General features: G+C 39.0%; 1 protein-coding gene across 18 annotated transcripts in view; it reads right to left on the bottom strand.

The window, feature by feature from the left end:
- The window catches only part of DLG2 (discs large MAGUK scaffold protein 2), a 1,964,683-nt gene that overhangs the window by 355,401 nt on the left and 1,589,287 nt on the right, over window positions 1–19,995 (bottom strand). For all 18 annotated transcript variants that reach the window (XM_034666214.1, XM_034666215.1, XM_034666218.1 and 15 more), the window contains one exon: window positions 13,776–13,844. In XM_034666214.1, the coding sequence (XP_034522105.1) occupies window positions 13,776–13,844 (69 nt within the window). The remainder of the gene's footprint in view (window positions 1–13,775; window positions 13,845–19,995) is intronic.

The following is a 19,995-nucleotide window of genomic DNA, read 5'->3' as shown; positions in this document are numbered from 1 at the left end:
ATTGGAAGTGGAGACAATCAGTCACTCAAGGAGAGTGAATTCCCTATTCTTCAGGTCACAGGAGAAGGAAACTTAACAAATCATCATTTGTTAAACATAGTCTGTGTTTGGGAGACTATTTCCTAATTATGTTCTAGGATGAGATCTAGAAGCAACTTAGGAGTTTTGAGCCTAGTAGAGAGAGAAACTTCTACATAAAACAAGGAGAAAACTCCAAGCACTAAGTTGTCTGGCAGGAATTTGCTCTGTTATAGAGGCAATCAAGAAGGGATCCTGGGGATATGTTTTAGTTTCCTGTAAACCCACTGAATGTGATGGAAACCACTGGAGACTCAGGTGCATGGAATGAGCAGCTGTGTGTGCATGTATGTGAACTAGGACACACATGCATTGGCCCCGGACTTGGTCTGTCATGTGTAAAATAAGGAGGTCGGATGAGGGGACATTTTACCTGAAAGCGTTCTTTTCTAATTGGCTATACCTTCTGAAAGGCTGCCATTAAGAACTCCTGTTCTTTGGATCTAGAAGTTGTTAGGACTTATGGTGTCTCTTTCTAAATAAGCCCACTCTCCCCTCTTCCTTTGTTTTTCTACCACGTGATGTGCTGTCCTCCACACTACTGACTCTATCTCCCTGAAAGCTCAAGAGAAGTGCACAGGAAACGTTTGTTAAATGAACAATGAATGGAGACTTTTTCAACTGATTCCTGGTATGAAAGAAGAGGTTCTAGCCCATCAGAAAGAAAAGGGGCAGATGGGATATAGGGAGAGAGAAAAGAGAGAATTAACTCCTTCTGAGTACCTAGTGCTTGATAAGAACTGTGCTAAGATGTTTACATATTTTAAAAAAATTCTCAAAACAATCTTATGAAACAGTGATTAATTTTTACTTTACAGGTTAAAGAAACAGGCTCAGACAGGTTCAGTAACAGCTCAAGGTGATAAAGCTAGTAAGAGCCAGTATTTAAATAAAAGTAGAGACAAATCAAAAGGCCATGTTCTTTAAATTACACCAGGCTGCTATATACCAAGAAGAGGAAATTGAGGACAAGCAAGCATTTCAGGGGTGCAGTGTTTACACATTAAAATATCATGCAACATTGATACTGAAATGTGATTTCCCATCAATGTGCATAATTAATGCTTGACCACAGGAGAATTCTCCATTTGCAGAATGACTAGACTGTGAAGAGCATGGATCCCTTCTACACTTCTGTGTAGTTTTTATAGACCTGTGCTTAAAATAAAAATTCCCAACTCTTGATACCAGCCAACATGAGCATGGAACTTCCTCAGTCTTAAGAGAGTAACTTTTCTCTTTGGGCTTGGTAGTCCCTCGATAAAAATTACTGAAACCACATCCAAACAGGGGTTCCTCGTTTTTCTCAAATCAGCTGCTTGTTTTTGTTCTGAAACTGCAAAGATACAAGCTCAGCAAATTATTGCAATTTTCAACGTTGTATTAGCCACACTAGACTGTGTGTTCCTCAAGAGCAGGAATTGGGCCTTTTTCTTCTTCATTATCTTGAATGCCTCATTACAGTGCCTGGTACATACTGGGCATTCAGGAAATACTTAGTTGAGTGAAAGAATGAATAAAAGGTGAATCAATCAAATCAATGACTGATTGAATGATGGATGGATGGTGCTTGTCTCCCTCACAACTGTCCCTGAGCAGTCTGACTGTCCATGTAACCAGCAGGAGCCGTTACTAATCATGAGCCATCAATCAATAAAGGTTGTTGACTGACATCTTAAAAGCATACTTCAGTAGAGTAAACATTTCCAGGACTGGAAATCAGCAGAGAGATTAAATAAAGGAGAAAGACCACTGGCTGCTTTTCTGGTAATAGAGGGGCATCTGGCCTGTGGCATAGGATATGGATGTGCTCTTTCTTTAAACTCTTTATAATTGGCCAGGAAGAGGAAGTAAACAAAAACCCTAATGGAATTTGAGGGTCTCTGAGGGATTAGCAACATATGCAGAGAAAAACACCAGATTCAGTTGGACATATAAAGATGGATGTCTCAAGATGAGTAATCTAATAAAGGCTGATAAATGATACTCAAAGCAATCTTTTTCATTCCCTGTTTTCCACAGCCATGCCACCTCCCAGGTCACAGCCAGGCAAGGTAAAAAAATATAATGAAAATCATTCTTTACAACGGGTTCAATTCAAGGTCAAATGCAATGTCCAGTAAATATTCATCAGATGAGACTGAGGCTGTTCCTACTTGTGTGATGGATAAGCAACCAGAAAACCCCTCTGACCACAACTTCTGTCTAGACTCATTTTTGTGAATAATAAAGACAGGACACGAAGGGCCTTCTCTGTCAAAAAGACTAAAAAATGTGGTTGGGATGCCTTTGACATTTGTGTTGAGGTAGGATGGTCTAGAGATGACAGTGTGGGGCTGGGTAGGCATCTGGTTTGTGGTCAGAGCTCCTCCCCTTCCCAAATACACAATCTCGAGGAAGTCACCAACCTTGCGACACATCTGCAAACAGGATAAATGATTCTTAGAGAATTGCTACTGGGGTCAAACAGAATAATGTCCATGAGATTTCTTTGTAAATTCGAATACACTGTATAAACATAAGCCTAGTACCTTCGGTGTAAATAGCAAAAGGAGAGAGGAACAAAAAAGGAAAAAGAAATGAATGCAGAATCAAAAGAAAAGGGGGAGGTGGGGCAGTTGATGGAGAGGAGGGAAGGGAGAAGGAAGAAGAGAGTAGGAGGGGCCGAGGAAAGGAGGCAGAAGAGAAGCGTAGGAAGCTGCCGTAGCAAGGAAGGCTCTCACGGTTCTGGCACACAGGCAGAGAAACACGCAGACAGATACATCACACAAAAGCCGATGGAACAGCAGAATGATCAGAGATGGGACTCAGAAAATCACGTCTCTGCAGACTATACGGTTCTGATCAAGCAACTGGAGGCCTCCATCAGATGGCCTCCCTGGAGGAGAAAGTCAAGCATGAGTCAGCCTCCTCATTATACATTTCTAAATGGCAAGCTCTACTGACTTCACATTGCACTGGTCAGTGCTCAGGTCAGAAATACATCCAGACAGATTTGTAATCACTGCTCGTGCAGCCATTAATGATGGCACTTTCTCTTTGCCTAGTTAAGGCCTATTCATTGCTCAGATGAGAGCCTTCTACGACCCCCTAACCTCCCAGTCCCCGACTACAGGTCCCCTATTACAGGCGCTCCGGGCATCACAGGCCATTTTTTCACGGGACTTGGCATAGTCAGAGTTATATTTGTTTGGGTGATCATGTGATTAATATCTGCTTCTCTCTGCCAGACTGGGGGCAAAGGTAGTGTCTGCATGCCTCATCATTTTATTCCCAATTAATTTTATTGATTGGGCACAAACCCACGCAAATAGGTAAGAGCAACCTTAATACTGGAAAGATACCAGAAAAAGGGCAGTATTCAAAGGGGGATAATGGGATGAATATAAGGTGCCAGGATTACAAAGAGGAGATTTGCAGCTGATAAGTCTTTCTGCTAGTTTGGGCAGCTAAATCCCACATAAAATAGGTTTTCTGTATTCATTTTTACTAGCCTGACAAACCTATGACTGGGTGTTTTGTTTTTTTTTTAAATCCCTCCTTGGTTCATTCAGTACATTAACTAGATCTTCAATGCCATCTCAGTCAACATCATAGGTGATCATATTATCATTAGCATTAATAATTAAGAGTATTGATGGAGAGTGGCAATTTTCTAGTTGAATATTCTGCAGCACACTGTTTTGAGTATGTTTAATTATACAATAATAAGGAGGAAGTTTATTCATAACTTACTTTGAGCCCTTTATTAAAACACTTTATTAAAAATGAAAAAGGTTTCCAAGGAAGACATGCAGGGATAAGTAATAACACTGGCATTGAACTATGCACAGAAAATAAGAATTATTTATATTAAAAAAATCCAACAAACGAAATTCCCCAGTGGATTCTGTGGCATCCCTCTCAGATAAATTCCAGCGGCTTGGCAATGAATATCCTTCACGGCCAAGGCCACCAAACAGGATAGCCCAGCAGCTCTTGACAACCGGACTCCTGACCTGTCCCTCCCGGCTTTCTTCCCAGTCCTGCTGGGCAAAGCAGATGCCAACAGTATGGAAACATTATTTCTCCACTTCTTCTAATTTAGCACATTGCAAGAGAGGTGAAATCACCATTAGATGCTTGTGCTATTTTTGTTAATGTTCTTACATGAAAACTGGATTTTTGACAATAACTATAATGACAAAAACCTCCCAAACCCCAGGAATCATATTGAGCTCCACACTGTATTTCAACTTCTTGCTTGGGCCTCCAAATTGGCCAATTTGTAATAACAAAACACATATAATTCTGAAAGGGCAGGAAAAGGCGGTGATTTAAAAATGTGGCTTTAAATCCCAATTTTGCCACTTAGTAGCCGTGTGACCTAAGGCAGCACCTTTAACCCCTCTAAGCCTCACTGTCCCCATCCATAAAGTGGGATAATATGCCCATAAACAACAGTAATAATTGTCGTCAGAACTAGATGAGATCCACAGAAAACACTTATGTCAGCTGCTATTAAATAGGAAATATTTAATGAAGTTATATTTTTAGCATTTGAATATAGAAAATATCCTGTTTGGACTTTGCTATCTATGTCTCTAAACTGCCTGCTTTTATGATGGAGTGCTATATATTCTTTATTTTATGTCTTTCTTTTTTTAAAAAAATTTATTTATTTACTTCAGAGAGAGAGAGAGAGCGCAAGCCTGTGCAGTCGTTGGTGGGGTGCAGAGGGAGAGAGAATCCCAAGCAGACTCTTCAGTGAGCATAGAACCCGATGCAAGATACTCAGGACCCTGAGATCATGACCTGAGCTGAAACCAAGAGTCAGACACTTAACTGACTGCCCCACCCAGGCATCCCTATGTTATGCTTTTCCTATTTCATTGTTTGAAGGAAGCCTTTCTCTGATGGAGTAATGACAATGGTGGGTAATGTTTATCAAGGTCTTTAGCTAAAAAATATAAATCTAGATCCTCCTTGTTAACTCCCCAAATCTATGTCGATATTATACTTGAAATTCCAAATTTGAAAACTTCTGTCTGTCCTATACAAGAAAGTGGACATTTTTTGGTTTTGTTTTGTTTTTGTTTTTCCCACAGTTGTTATTTCAACAGCAGATGGCGTTAGAAACCCAGGCCCTGGGAGAGAATCAGGATCCCATGAATTGGCCGCCCTTAACTATGCCCTGGTTCTCTGCAGCCTCAGCATGTTTGCAACACTGATGAATTTTTGGCAATCCTTAAAGTTTGCTGTGATGACACCTTTTATACTTTCAACTCTACACATGTAAGGAAGAAAGATTACAAGGCCTAGGGAAGGATGTCTTATCAAATAAGGAAATGGAAAAAAGAAGCAGTAGGCCAGTGGAAATGGGGCTATGGAAAATAAGCTGACAGCTCCACTAGGAGCAGAGGTGGAAATTGCAGGGACGTGAGGAGAAATGAAAAGCAAACACATGGTGTGAACTATAGGAAACATACACTCTGGCATTATCTGCTGTTCTGATTGATTCCTAATGCGTCCTCTGAGGTTTAAGCTCTGAAGGTCCCTCTTCCCCCTGGAGATGAAAGAAGGGGTCTGTAAACTCCCTTCTTCTTTCCAAGCAGCTAGGATCACTCAGCAGGTGACCTAGCAACAAAAGAAAGGCTGAGACTCTCATCTAGAGCTTTCTCGCCCAAGAGACGAGTCTGTCTTTATTGCACTAGAAATCACAAGAAAAATATTTTGAGAAGAGACAGGAGGAAATTTGATTTTTTCCTAAGCATTTCTAAAAATCACTTAGTTGCTTGTCTTTTAATTTTCCTGTATTCTCCCTAAATAAACTCTTTAGCTAGCAGGAGAGCAAATTAAAGAAGAGGGCAATAACTATATATATTTAATACATTCTAAAGATACACAAAAATCCTCTCCACTTAACCCAACTTGTCCCCCTGTTTTGGTGAAATCACTTACATTTCTGTGGTTAACAAAGGTTCATATTTGTGACCAGTGACTCCAGCAAATAACAACCTGAATAAAGCTTCTCTTTCAAGTCTGAAAGTAATTCAGCATACCAGACCCCCCTCGGTTACTCTGGGAAACACTGCTTAGGACTGCTTTTGAGGATCAGGGTAAGGAAATGTGTTGGACAGACTTCAGGGTAAGGAAAGAAGTTGAACATTCATACTGATTATGAATCCTAAAGGATGGCTGGGTCTGTGAGTGCGTGGGTAGAGACGACCCAAGCCACTGCCTTTGAGGGCCAGCTGTCTAGAGCCCAGTGGTCCATTAGGCCTCACATTTGGAAATATTCTTAGAAGTTCAGAAGCCAAACATTTCTTCTTCAAAACTCATTGACCATACAATGTTAGAGTTGGAAGGAATATAAGACATTGATGATTTAACTCAACCTGGTCACTTTGCATATGAGGTAACTGAGATCTGCTCAAAATTGCATGGTAAGAGCTGGCAGACTTGAACCTAGAACCCAGATTTCCTGTTTCTCAAGTCAATAATGCTTGAACTTTCTACAGTGACCATGTGTTTTGGAACTGAATATCTGGGTATTTAGACTAAGAAGACTATTTTAAGTCAGCATCATCCTGAAAAATCCGAAGCACATTAGCTATAAAAAAGCTTTTCCTATCAAGGCAAGAGGAGTTGGGTAGAGAACAAGAGAGCCAATGATTCCAGCCAAGGTTCTGTTCCCAGAGTTCTGTTTCCTTGGAAAGCACATCTGTTTAGGCCCTACATGGGACCACCAGAGGTTCCCTGGTCCCAGTGGTGCCATGGTCTCAAGAGCCCAGAGGTCTTAGAGTGTGGAGAGGGGGTCTCTTGTGTCAAACAGAAGTTCATGGCTATTCCTATCAAGATAGGCCTGTCCCTCTAAGAAAGAATGACAATGATATCAACACAGAACAGTTAACCTGAGAGGATGGGTTTCCCCTAGACATATCTGTTTACAGACACAAATGCTGTTTGGTTATCCTTTGGATACTCAGAGACTTCTTCTACTTGGGAGAGATATTTAGTTAGGGTCAATTAGACAAACGATCTACTCTGTACAGAATTCCTTCTATAGTCTCACTGAGGATGGCTCTCTAGCTTCTTGTTGAGTGCTACTTGTAGAGGGTGGTCCACAGCCTCCGGGGCAGCTGTTCCACTGAGGTGAAAATGCCGGCTAGTAGAAATCTGCCTCTATGATGTTGCTCAAAGGATCTTGTAAAGTGAGATAAAGCCAAGAGTATGCCCTCTAGTGGGTGAAAGGACGCTATTTGAGAGCCGAAGAGACTTCCTCCTTGCAGTGTTAGCCAAGTACTTTAGGTTTTGGCACATGATTCCCACCCCCCCCCCTTTTTTTTAAACCTCTGCTTTGTTCCCAATACATTCCTCAAAGTTCAATTTGTGTCACCCCCACCCCCAACACACACACCAGAAGCCTACCGGGTTGCCCAGAGGCAATCGCTTTTAACCATTTTGGTTTTAATTCTCGTGGTTACCTCCGTATTGTTAAAAATATGCTTACAAGAGAGCCTTTCTTTAAATTCTATTTTGTTCCCAGAATTACTTGTTTGCATGAGTCTAGTTTTCTCTACGCATGCGTATTTTAATCTTGTTTTTGTCATTTTGCGGATTTTGTTAAACTATTTGGTAACTTGTAGCTTGCTGTGCATATTCACAAGTGAAATAGGAGAAAGTCTGCAGGGGATTCTGCAGGTAAGGGCAAGGCTTTTCCACTGACAGGCTTCAGTTTAGGTAAGCAAACCCGAAAACTGTCCCCGTAACTGGCTCTGCTGTGTGGGCCACATTCAAACTAGCTTATCTCGGTGCCTCAGAAGAAATTCTATTTCTTTAGAGAAAAGCCTTCATTTTCTGACTGGTGCTAAGTCCTTGCCTGGCAGCTGCTCTGTGTCGGGCGTGTGTACGCTGAGTGGGGGCATCCTCAGTCCTATTCTCAGACTCGGCGCTCAGTACCATCTGCTGTCACTATTCTGAAGTCTCTGAATTTCCTGGGCTCTGCCAGGCTCTGCCACCTCCTGAGCCGGAGGCCCCTGCCTGCAACGCTGCTGCACTGTGGTGGGCCTTTTTTGTGGGTGGCATCCCTGGAAACAGAACCCTAGGAGATGGCATTTATGTACAACGCAGCAGCCCTGCCTCCGTGGGTGATCGAAGGCTGAGGTTGCTCTGTTCTGTTTGGCCCATCTGCTTTCCGTCCTCCAGAAGTGTGATGGGAGCTTTTGGCCTTTGATGCCTCTCCCACTTCCTTTATCATTATGGGACTGTCCCTTTTTTAAATTTTTTCAGTGTCCTTTTAATGGGGTACCAGGAGGAAGAAGAGGTGAAGGTGTGGTGGGCTGTATCTGTCAACTTGAACCTGAAGCAAGGAGATCACATTGTGAATGGGGATGTTATTCTGCCTCCTAATGCCTGGCACGGTTAAAGAGGATTCACATATCGATTTAAGAAGCAGCAGTAACTCTAGGTGGAGGCTCTATTAGACAGTTTTATTGTCTTCATGGATCAAATTAACTGGAAATCTGAAATATTCCCACTATTTTATGTCAAGTAAACAGCAACTTAGGTGAAAAATATATAAGCATAAGGACTTTTAAAGTACATTCATTTAAAAAAATATCCTAAGTAGTTGCTTTTCATGAAAGCATTAGGAAGGACAGTTTTGAAACAATGAAATTTCCAATTTCAGCTGATTGGCTCCACTCAGCGGTATAACACCTTAATGGGCATCCTGCTAAAGAGCCATTGGCCTATGCAAAGTGAAAAATGACTTTCCCACTATGTGCTCAGTGACAATGACCGTATGCCACATTATCTCTCTATTTGTTGGCCATCTGGGCACATATAGCATGAATTTTAGTATTCTGAACCTTATAGAGAATTACTGAGCTATCTCCTTCTAAATATTCCAGCAATGCAACATTATTTCTACCTCCAATATCTTATTTTATATCCAGAAATGTTTTACATATAATATATGTGTGTGTGTGTGTGTGTGTATATATATATATATATATATGGATATACATATATATTTAATAACAAGTGTTCAATGCGGGTCTTCAAACTAATCTAGGCTATAAAAGTTCTTTTTTCTCAGAATACTTGGACTAAGTATATATTCAGCTAGTACTTACTGAGGGTCTAATATGTACCCGCTACTTCTGCAGAAAGCTAGTGAGTCCTGTGCTATTCCCCTCTCTTGGCTAAGGAGAAAACTCATGCCTAGAGAGGGGAAGGCTTCTGCTTAAGACTGACAACAACAGATGGCAGAGAGGCCAGGATTCAAAAACAATTCATTTATTCCAGATTCAGTTTTCTTCCATGACTGCAAGGAACACAATATTTTTCATAGTGTATGATTCACTAAATACGAGGCAAAATGCTTTACATCAGTTGAAACAATGGATCATAGCTGAGAATACCATTTTTTAAAGATTTTACTTATTTATTTGAGAGCAAGAGAAGAGAGAGAGGAGAGAGAGAGATCATGAGCAGGAGGGAGGGGAAGAGGGAGAGGCAGACTCCCCGCTGAGCAGGGAGCCCAATGTGGGACTCATCCCAGGACACTGGGATCATGACCTGAGCCAAAGGCAGATGCTTAACCGACTGAGCCACCCAAGTGCCTGACCATTTTTGATTTTAGAAAAAGAGTTACCCTTGTATTAGGAAGTCAGGGGAAGGCTTTTGTATTTTTTGTCTCATCTTAGCAGAGAATTAGAATTAGTGATTGTGGTTATCACAGATGTCATTGCTCTAAAGTGGAAAATAGTGCAAAAGGATAAAAAAAAATATTTATTGGCTAATTGCTAATCAGCTTCTGTGAGTAAGAAGAAAGAAAAGATTTGGAAATGGCTTAAGAAGAAAATGCCATTATTTATACTAGCTGGAAGAAATCTTCTCTGTGTTAATGACCAATATGTGGACTGACAACCATTCTGTGCCCTGCCAAGGGAAGTCTTCATAAGGCACGATGAAGGTGAAATAGAGACCAGTGGGCAGCTCAGTCCCCACGCCCTCACCTCTACCACAAGCAGCTCAGCTATCTAGCATGTACATGGATCTCCAGATCTACTCCAAATGGTGGGTTAGTAGCTCTGTTTAATGATTTCTAGGCTTAGAGTCAGTTCTGATTCTTTATCATTTTGAAATGGAAGTCCCAGGAAGTTCTTCACTGTGTCTGACATATCCTGAATGGTGTGACTAGTGCTTTCCAGCTCGATAAAGCCTTTTCACGCTGCACTGCTGTACTGCAGAGTTTAATTTGATTCAAATTCAAACTGTGTTTCTAGGTAGGTGTCCTTGGGAAAATTACTTAACCTCTTTGAGAATCAAGATTCAGAAAAAAGGATACTTATTTTATATGACTATTTTGGAAATAAAATTAGAGAAGATAGATAGGTGGATGAGGAGAGAGAGAGAATGAGAACATACCAGGTGCCTAATAAGCACTTGATAAATGTTAGTTTCTTTTCTCTTCCCTTGAAGGAATATCCACAAATTTGAATTTTATTCCCAACAGTTGCACATTTTGAATGTAATCTCTTTAATGACGAGCTCCCTTCTTCAAATCCTAACCCTTTCAAGGTTTCCTTGATAGAATGCTGTCCCAGTCCTTTGTTAACAGTGGATGTCCTCTCCTTGCCTGTTCCACACATCTGATTTAACATGCAGAATTCAAAACTGATCACTGTCCTTTGGAGAAAGTGACCAGCAAGTTTTGTGGAATAGGTTTTCTAAACTAGGACACTTTCCAGAAAGAAGAAATCGACAGGGGTGGCATGGAGGGTGCAGTCACAAGGCCAACACAACTGCACTCCAGGTGTTGACTGATGAACACTCTTAAGTGCAACTGGAGAATGTTCACAGGCTGGGGAGACTATTTCCTCTTGTGTTTAGGTGGTGTCTTTGTCTTAAACTTTCTGAGATACATACACCAGAAATGTAAGGGCGTTTCTTATTCTGGTCCTATATTCTTCCCTTTGGAGCTGAGGATAAGGCAATATGTAGAAAAGGCTTATGTTATTCTTTAATGTGTTTAATGAGCTTTAAGTATCATCTTGGTAATTAAAATACTTTTATATATAAATATTAGCACTGAAGCAATGAAGCAAACTCGATGATTTGGATTGCTTCCTCAAATGATTATTACCTATGTATATAGGAATATGTCTCTCCAAAGCACAGAGATGAACCCATCCCTGACTGTTTTAATGAATCCTTATTTAATATAAATGCAAAACTCTTCTGCCTGATAAGTTAGGTATATGCTATGTAGAACAACAACAGCAATGAATGTTATACTATACTACAGCAAACACACATATTATGCCAGTACTATTATAAAAAATAATATATATAACTTTCGTTCTTGAGAGAAACTCTGTTAAGTATGTACATTTTACAGATGAGGAAATTGAGGCATATGAAAACAAAAAACACACACAAAAAAACCAAGCAACTTGCTGTTACACAGCTAGTAAGTTCCTGAGCCCAGATTCAAACTCAGGGAGTCTGGCTACGATCCAGAATCTAGACCACCTTAAATATTACTACAGAACCAAATGTTGTGACATATCGATTGATAATGTCCTATGCCTTTTTTTTTTAATGGACTAGAACAAATGTTAAAATGAGGATACTGTCCTGTTGAGAAAAAAGTTACTTAATTCTCCAGAGCTAAATTCATATTTAGCCCACCACTCCTATCTCTCTGTTTTTATTTGTTTTCTAGAGGAACCAAAGTGGTTTTATGTTCTTTACCATCATGAACAGAAGAGGAGGGCAACCAAGGGAAGGAGGTGTCCTCTCAGGGAGAGTGCAGTGCTCACGGAGAGGCCACATTCCTTTTGCTCACTTTTTTCCTGTAGGTTTGGGGACTTGCAAGGGATTTCTTTAGCTAAGGGCAGGAAAGGACACTCTATGAAAAGTATTTATAATATTTATGTTCTTCTAAAAGTTAAGACTAATATCTCTCTCCCAGGTGGATGACCATTTAGCCATGGAGTCTGCTGCTTTGCCCTGTTGCTACCCAGGACAGAAAAGAACCATGGGGACAGGAGACAAGAAAGTCAGCCAGGGAGAAAAGAGGTAAGGACTGTCCCTGGTAAGCTCCACCTGAGGGGGAAGAAAGATGGCTGCTGCTTGCAAGCCTCAGGTTTGAAGCTGCTGAGGACAGATAAGTAATGGGACTCTAGGCATGGGAGGGATTGCTATGGTTCAGGCAGTGGTGAGAACAGGGGAGGGCAGAGTTTGCTATTGCTAGGGCTTTTGTGGAAGAGACAGCTGGGTCTCCCAGGGGATCACTTGGCTGGAGGAGCTGTGGGAGTCTCCCAACATTGGTGCATGTTTGGTTATCCATACATTCAGGCTATATCACCAGAGATAACCAAGAAAAAGGGAAGAGCCAGAGTAGAAAGGTGAGGAAAGTACCACTTCCTGTTTCCTTTTTTTTTTTTTTTTTTTTTTTTTGCCCCAATACTACCGGAGGAGAAATCTAAGAGAAAGGACCATCTAGAGGGATGGTATGAGAGACAGAGTGGACCATATCCCTGTCAACTCCAGAAAACTCTGGTGGAACCCAAGTCCTAATTACGTTAGAAGGAGGGGCAGAGGTCTGAATAAAACATAAAATTTTAAAATAGAAAGGACTAATAAATAATAAAGTTAGGGATTTGAATTGAAATGCCATTAAGGAAGCCTACACGTCATTGAGAAATAGGGTTGAAACAAAACTGTAACAGATATTGGAGAAGTAAAATGACTTAATTTTTATACATCAATCAATTAAATGTTCCCAATTAAACCAGCTATAATTATAAAACAAGTAGAGGGAAATATTAACCCTTTCCCCCCAGCCCCTCCAGATTTTATCTGATTGGGGAATTCAGAAATACAAAATACTAAGTCCCCTACATTTAAGCCTGCCCAGCCAACATCTCCATTCTTTTTTTTTTTAATTCATTTATTTATTTTAGAAAGAGAGAACAAGCAAGAGAGAGTGCGAATGGGAGGAGAGGACCCCTGAGCGTAGAGCCTGACACAGGGCTGGATCTCACAACCCAGAGACCATGACCTGAACCAAAATCAAGAGTTGGGCGCTTGACCTACTGAGCCACACAGGCACCCCCAAAATCTCCATTCTTATCTCCTGCCCCACTGCTTCACATAGCCTAGGCGAATCTCTGAATCCTTTAATTACCTTATGCCACCTCATGCTCATGTGTTCATGTTTTTGCACATGCCCTTTCTTCTGCTCAGAGTACCCTTCCTTCCAGTGTCTGTGGGGCAAATATCCACAGGTGCTTCAGTTCTTAGCTCGAGGGTTATGTCTTCTCTGAAACCATCCTGACCTGCTTTCCCTTCCTTCTTTGATGATCATTCTCAGTCAGGTGTCCTTCCTGGATCTTCCATTAATCCCTAACATGCATCTCCTTTGTGATGCTTACACTGGATGCAAGTATGTATCTGTATTTCTGCCACTCCCAATAAACAATGAGCCCTCTGAAGGGAAAGAAGAGATCTTATTTGACTTGTTAAACATAGTACCTAGCACAGTACTTGGCATATAAGTTTATAGATATTTGCTAACAGAAGGAAGGAAGAAAGGAAAAAAGGAAAGGAAGGAAGGAAGAAAATTTCTTTATGCCCTAGTGATGAGGCTGCAGTTTAGTTTAAGAGAAGTATTATTAGTATTAGTATTATTCTTATCTTACCCTTCGAGGGAGATGGCCCGTTGGAGAGTCACCGAAGGCTGGCGGGTTGCAGTGCTGTGTTGAGAATGACTGCACAAAAGAAAGAAAAAACAAACACAGATCATTTATTTAAAATGTCTTTGCACATTCTAATCAGTCCTATTGTCAAGAAAAGAAACAATCTTGAAAGAAATACAGTAGAGATTAAATGTTCTTTGGTGATAAGTAGGATCATCCACCAAAATCTGGTACTCTATCAGATAAAGGGGTAATATTTCCTTATAATTTGATTTCAGCATGTATTATTCAAAAGTAACCTTGAAATGACAAAAAGACATGAAAAGAAACAAAAATATTTAGAAGAGGTAATTTTCATAATTTCATGATACAGTGTATTACTTTTCAAATGAAGAACATTTTTATAACACATTTTTAAACAGTGGATTTGAAAAATGGAGAAGTATTTAATTAGTATAAGTTTTCATATTAGTTCACACTTGCAACACTTTCTTGTAAAATTAATAATAATTCAGCTGTTGGATGAACACAAAAACTCAAAAAACAAGACCTCTGGTTGCATGCCAACCTTAGAATTTAATGTAAATCCATATTTTGTTTTGGTTGCATGGTAATACGACTGATTTTACAGATAAGCAGTTGAAATAAAAATTATAATGTTTATCATTCACTGAGCACTCATATTGCTTGAATCCCTTTTCTAAGTTTGTTTACTTCTCTCAATCCTATGAGGTACACACTGTCCCATTAACAGGTGAAGAAACTAAGGTATGGAGAAGTTTAGAAGATTGTCCCAAGTCATGTGGTAAATACCTGTGCTTGAGATAGCACCTAACTGTCTGATTCAAGAGCCATTATTCTTAACCATCATGTTATATCATCTCCCAAATGGTGACAATTTTTCAGATTTGTAAGAATGTGTTTTGCAATCTCAGAATACTCTTCAATTAGAGGTTCATCTGAGATATGTACAATAATAATCCAGCACCAAAAGTAATGTTTTGTGGATTTCCCATGTGTTAAAATGTATGATAAAATTGTGTTTCAGTGTATAATTTTGGTTTGTAGTACTGATTTAATATCTTACTTGTAATATTAGTTACAGATGTATATATATATGTATATGTATACACACACACATATACATATATACACACACAAACACACACTCACAGGTTATAAAGGCCTATATACACAAATATATGAATAAAGAGAAACCCGAGTCAGACGTTTCCAGAACATTAGACACCTTCACACAACTCCATAACTTCTCAGCACATACTTCTGAAAACATGGACATTGTCACAGAGAGCCAAGCTGTAGGCTCCAGATTTTCATCCAGAACTTCAGTCATTATGGATGAGAAGTGGTATCCCTCTGTGAATAGCATTTAGTTGTGACATGATGACATTTATCTGTGGTTGAGGGAGCAGAATTTGGGCACTGTAGCTAAAAACTAGAGAATGTTGTTCAAGTTAAGGACTGTGCCCCTCTGTTTCCTGGCATACTTCCTAGTGTCGAGCACGATACATGTTCCCTGAACATGTTTTGACTGACAGCAGAAAAGCAGCATAGCGTTCGGAAGCTGGACCCTGTAGCCAGATGCCTGAGTTAAAATCACAGCTCCACCGCCTGGACCAATGTGACCTTGCTCAAGTGATCTACAGCTCTCTGTGTGTCAGTTTCTCACCTGTGAGATCAGGATAGTAATAGAACTTTCCTCCTGAGATTGTTATAAGGATTCAGTGAATACAACATTTAAAACAGTGTCTGTTCCTTCAACAGATGACTGGATTAAGAAGTTGTGGTCCCATATATACAATGGAATATTACTCAGCTATCAGAAAGAACGAGTTCTCAACATTTGCTGCAACATGGATGGCACTGAAGGAGATAATGTTAAGTGAAATAAATCAAGCAGAGAAAGACAATTATCATATGATTTCTCTCATCTATGGAACATAAGAACTAGGAAGATCAGTAGGGGAAGAAAGGGATAAAGAAAGGGGGGTAATCAGAAGGGGGAATGAAGCATGAAAGACTATGGACTCTGAGAAACAAACTGCGGGCTTCAGAGGGGAGGGAGGTGGGGGAATGGGATAGGCTGGTGATGTAGTAAGGAGGGCACGTATTGCATGGTGCACTGGGTGTTATACGCAACTAATGAGTCATCGAACTTTACATCGGAAACCAGGGATGTACTATATGGTGACTAACATAATATAACAAAAAAAATAAAAAAAAAACAGTGTCTGTTATATGGTAAAAGCTATAAAAGTGTTTGTTAAATAAACTAATATGATTTAGCAGAATGTGTATTTTAACATATTTAGCACTAAATAAGAATAATTACTTATAGTCAGTTCCACAAGGTGTGTATTTTTGAGTATAATAAGAATTTGGTAATCAATATTAAATTAAAATATATTTTCTATTGTAAAAACATAAAATTATTGAAAATCAAAATAAGAGAACGTTTAAAAAATCACATATAATTCCATCACCTGTCTCGGATGTTACAGAATTATCTAATTTAATTATCGGAGCTGTCCTGTAGGTATGTATGAGTAGACACATTTTATATATAAAAAAAACCACACAAAACTTATCAGAAATCAATAGCTTGCAAATATGGAGCCAGAATTCAAACTAAAGCCTATCTTGTTGCCAAGTGTGTGTGCTTTCCATGCTATGTTATTGTATCTCTATATGCCAGCATGTGCTTCATATAGTTTTATGTACACAGACCATATATAGCTTTATATCCAGCATTTGCTCATTATATTATAATCATTTCTTATAGGGTCTCCATAATTATTATTTTGGTGTTATATAATGTTACTTCCTCTGAAGATATATTTTATTTAACTATTCTTTTATGGTTAGATATTTGGTTTATTTCTACTGTTTTAATATTATAAACAATGCTTCATGAACATAATGATATCAATTACTTTTTCTTATTTGATAATTTTCTTTGACTATATTCCCCAAATGGAAACATTCACTAGGTTCTTGATTTATGTTATTAATTACTTTTCAAAAACTTTGAACCATTTTATTGCCTCTTGTATATATATATATATTATGCACACATACACACATATATCTTCCATTTAATGTATTTTTAAATAATATAAAATATATATACAAGTTTCACCACAGTCTTATAGGTACTAACACTATAATTCAAAAACTTGATAACTTAAGTACAAAATGATACTTCAGATTTACGCATATTTCTTCATTAGTGAAAATGACAATTTTTTTCTATATGTTTACTTGTTAATTGTATTTATTTTGTTTAAACTGTTTAATCCTTTCCTTTACCATATATATTACACTGGTTTAGCTAGTACCAACAGTCCTTTTGGGTAAAGATCAATGATGCCTGCTAACCAAGATGAATGAGTAACTGGAATTTCCGATAGCTTCCTCACCATTAGCCTAGCTCATATAATTAAAACAAAGAAATATTCAGTAATCTCTCTTTACTTATCACTACCTACCTTAAACTAATTACTATTCTACTCTAAATTATCCCAGTAATGTCCCTCTTAAAGTTTTAGTGACACTTAAATTAAATGTGGGAGATACCTTGAAGTGCACATAGAATTTGACTCGTGTATATTACACATGCAAAGTCAGCCAGTTTCTCCTAATGTGTAAATTTTGAACAAACAGAGCTTTTACAACATGTAATTACCCTTTTACTTTACTAAGACAAATACAGTGAATTATTTGATAGTCAACACCTACAGACACAAGGGAATTTTTGTTTTTCCCTGAGAGCAATGTGTAAGCAGGTCTTGAATGGGGAACACTTGCAGTGGGTGTTTGGAGCTACCAGATGGTGAAAATAACTGGTATTTTTTAAAAAACACTGAACTTCTTCTCCTTGGAACCAAGCAGGTTCTATGCATTCCATATTATTGACTGCATAGATAGTATGTTGCTAGTTCTACCATGACTAACAAAGGACAGGTAACCACCACCTGGCCCTTTCAACTCCTCAGGCAGAGGCCACCCAGATGGAATTCTGAGATCCACAGGAAGAAGCAGGGGAGGAAAGCACAGCTAAAATGTCAAGCTTTTAACATTGGAGAGCTAAGTGCTCAGAATATCTTGGTCTTAAAAAAACCCAATCATATCAACAAATGCCCATCATTCTCCTTCTATCATTTTCCTAGACTCTGTTGAAGTCTATTCTGTAAAGCCTTCTATGATATGCCTCCTTCACCACCCCAGCGCAGTTGACACGCTGTTCTGTGCACCATTCTATCTTTTCCACACATCCAAAATAGCACCCAGGACTGAGAATCACCACCATTTATTTATATGACTTTTTTTTTCCCACTGCTAAGTCATGCATGTTTTCAGAGCAAGGAGAGAGGCTTATCCATTTGCACATTCTCAGCTCTGGGCTGATCCACAGAATATGCTTCATGAATGTCTTTCTGAATGATGAAAACCATGGCCTGAGTTCCATCTACCTGTAAGATAAGACCCCATGCCCTGTCTCTTTCAAACTTCATAACCTGTAAGATAAGACCCCATGCCCTGTCTCTTTCAAACCTCATAACAACACTGAGAGCTAGCCATTATGCCTGTCTTTGAAGGAAATTAAAGACCAGGGTCTCACGGCTAGTAGATAGCAAGAGTAGAACCCATGTTTGCTGGCTCTAAAGCACTTGTTCCTCTGAGACAAACCATGTTGCCTCATAGAAAGGTGAAAGCAAAGCTCTGTGTTTAGTTCAGGTAGAGGATCCCACACATTTTGTTAGGAAATGCTGAATCTCACGGATTCAGTTTTGTTTTGTTTTGTATAAAATAGCACCCATTATTTTCACTGTATCTGTCCCACTTGCATGTCAGTGATTTTTGAAGATCATTTTGTTTAATGAAGATGATTTAAAAGAGGGACTTCTCTGTCCTAGGCACACCACCTTATTAGTGAGCCCTGGACATTTATGAGCATTTGAGTGACAGTGAAAGGTGGGTGAGCAGGACAAGAAGGCTCAGCAGCATGTCACAGCATTGATGCTGGGGACAAAGTCCTGTCACGTGGGACACCACTCTGTACTTAGGCAGCTTGGCTAATGTGGCAAATCAGGCAACTGTGGAGATCAACCTTACTAAGACTTTTTAAGGTTTAGAGAGAGGTAACAGCCCTATTGCCCTTCTAAAAATCATGCCGTCATTGAATAAGACTGAGCCAGAGAACAGTAGACTCTCTTTTCCAGGAACTCTCTGATTTTCCAAGTAAAAGACTCTGGTTATTGCCTAAGCAAATGACATTTGATCGGTGCTGAAAGATGCAATTCTACTGCTGTGTGAAATTAAAATTTTGTTGAGCATCTGAATTGAAACTGTTTTATTACACATGCAACGCAAAGGACTTAGATGGTGGTGATAAATGGCTTTTTAATTTTCTCCAACTCTAAAGCAATAAGAGACAGGATAAAGGGTCTTTCCAAAATGTTGTACCATTAAAATTATGTCATTTTATGGAGAACACAAAAAAGGTTTTTGGGTCTTTTATTAAGAAGCTGATAACAATAAACACATTTAATATGCCTTGTAAAGTCCTAACCAACTAAAATATTGTTTTCAATATTGTTTCACTCTTCACCCACATTTCTGAAGAACTTTCATCTCTCCTTGTCATTTTTAACTCTTCACATTCTCTTGAATACCTGTATCTATCATTTATCTGATCTCTCTTAATATTTATTTATTCTCTTTTTCTACTTTCCCTGTCTTCATATACATTAATTAAGTTGCCATTATTCTTAAAAAGAAGAGTGTATGTCTTCTTGGGTATCCAACCAGTACCTCAAATGCAACATAACCAAAACACTATTACCTTCTCTCATGAAGCTGGATATCTCTCCTATTGCTTCATTGATACTTAACATGAATTATCTCATATAATTATTTATATCTTCTGGCTGCATCTAACAAATGTTAATTGGGAACTTACTATGTACCAGGGATCACGTTAAGTGCTTGGGATGACTCTTCGATTCCTTAATAGTGTAGCACTCAATAAAAACCTGATAATAAAGCTGGTAAAATCAAATAAACCATGTGGGCTCTTTTGAATATAGTTAACATTTTTCAATAAATCTCTAGGTTTATTTGATAGACAAACCATCTGAGCTGGATCTGGAAGGATGTATACACATTTTAAATGGTGTAGAAGGGAAAGAAAACTTTCTGA

This window comes from Ailuropoda melanoleuca, chromosome 8 (genome assembly GCF_002007445.2).
Source record: "Ailuropoda melanoleuca isolate Jingjing chromosome 8, ASM200744v2, whole genome shotgun sequence".
Classification (NCBI taxonomy): domain Eukaryota; kingdom Metazoa; phylum Chordata; class Mammalia; order Carnivora; family Ursidae; genus Ailuropoda; species Ailuropoda melanoleuca.
The sequence above is the reverse complement of the archived record's forward strand: the minus strand, read 5'-3'. Positions and strand labels throughout refer to the sequence as shown.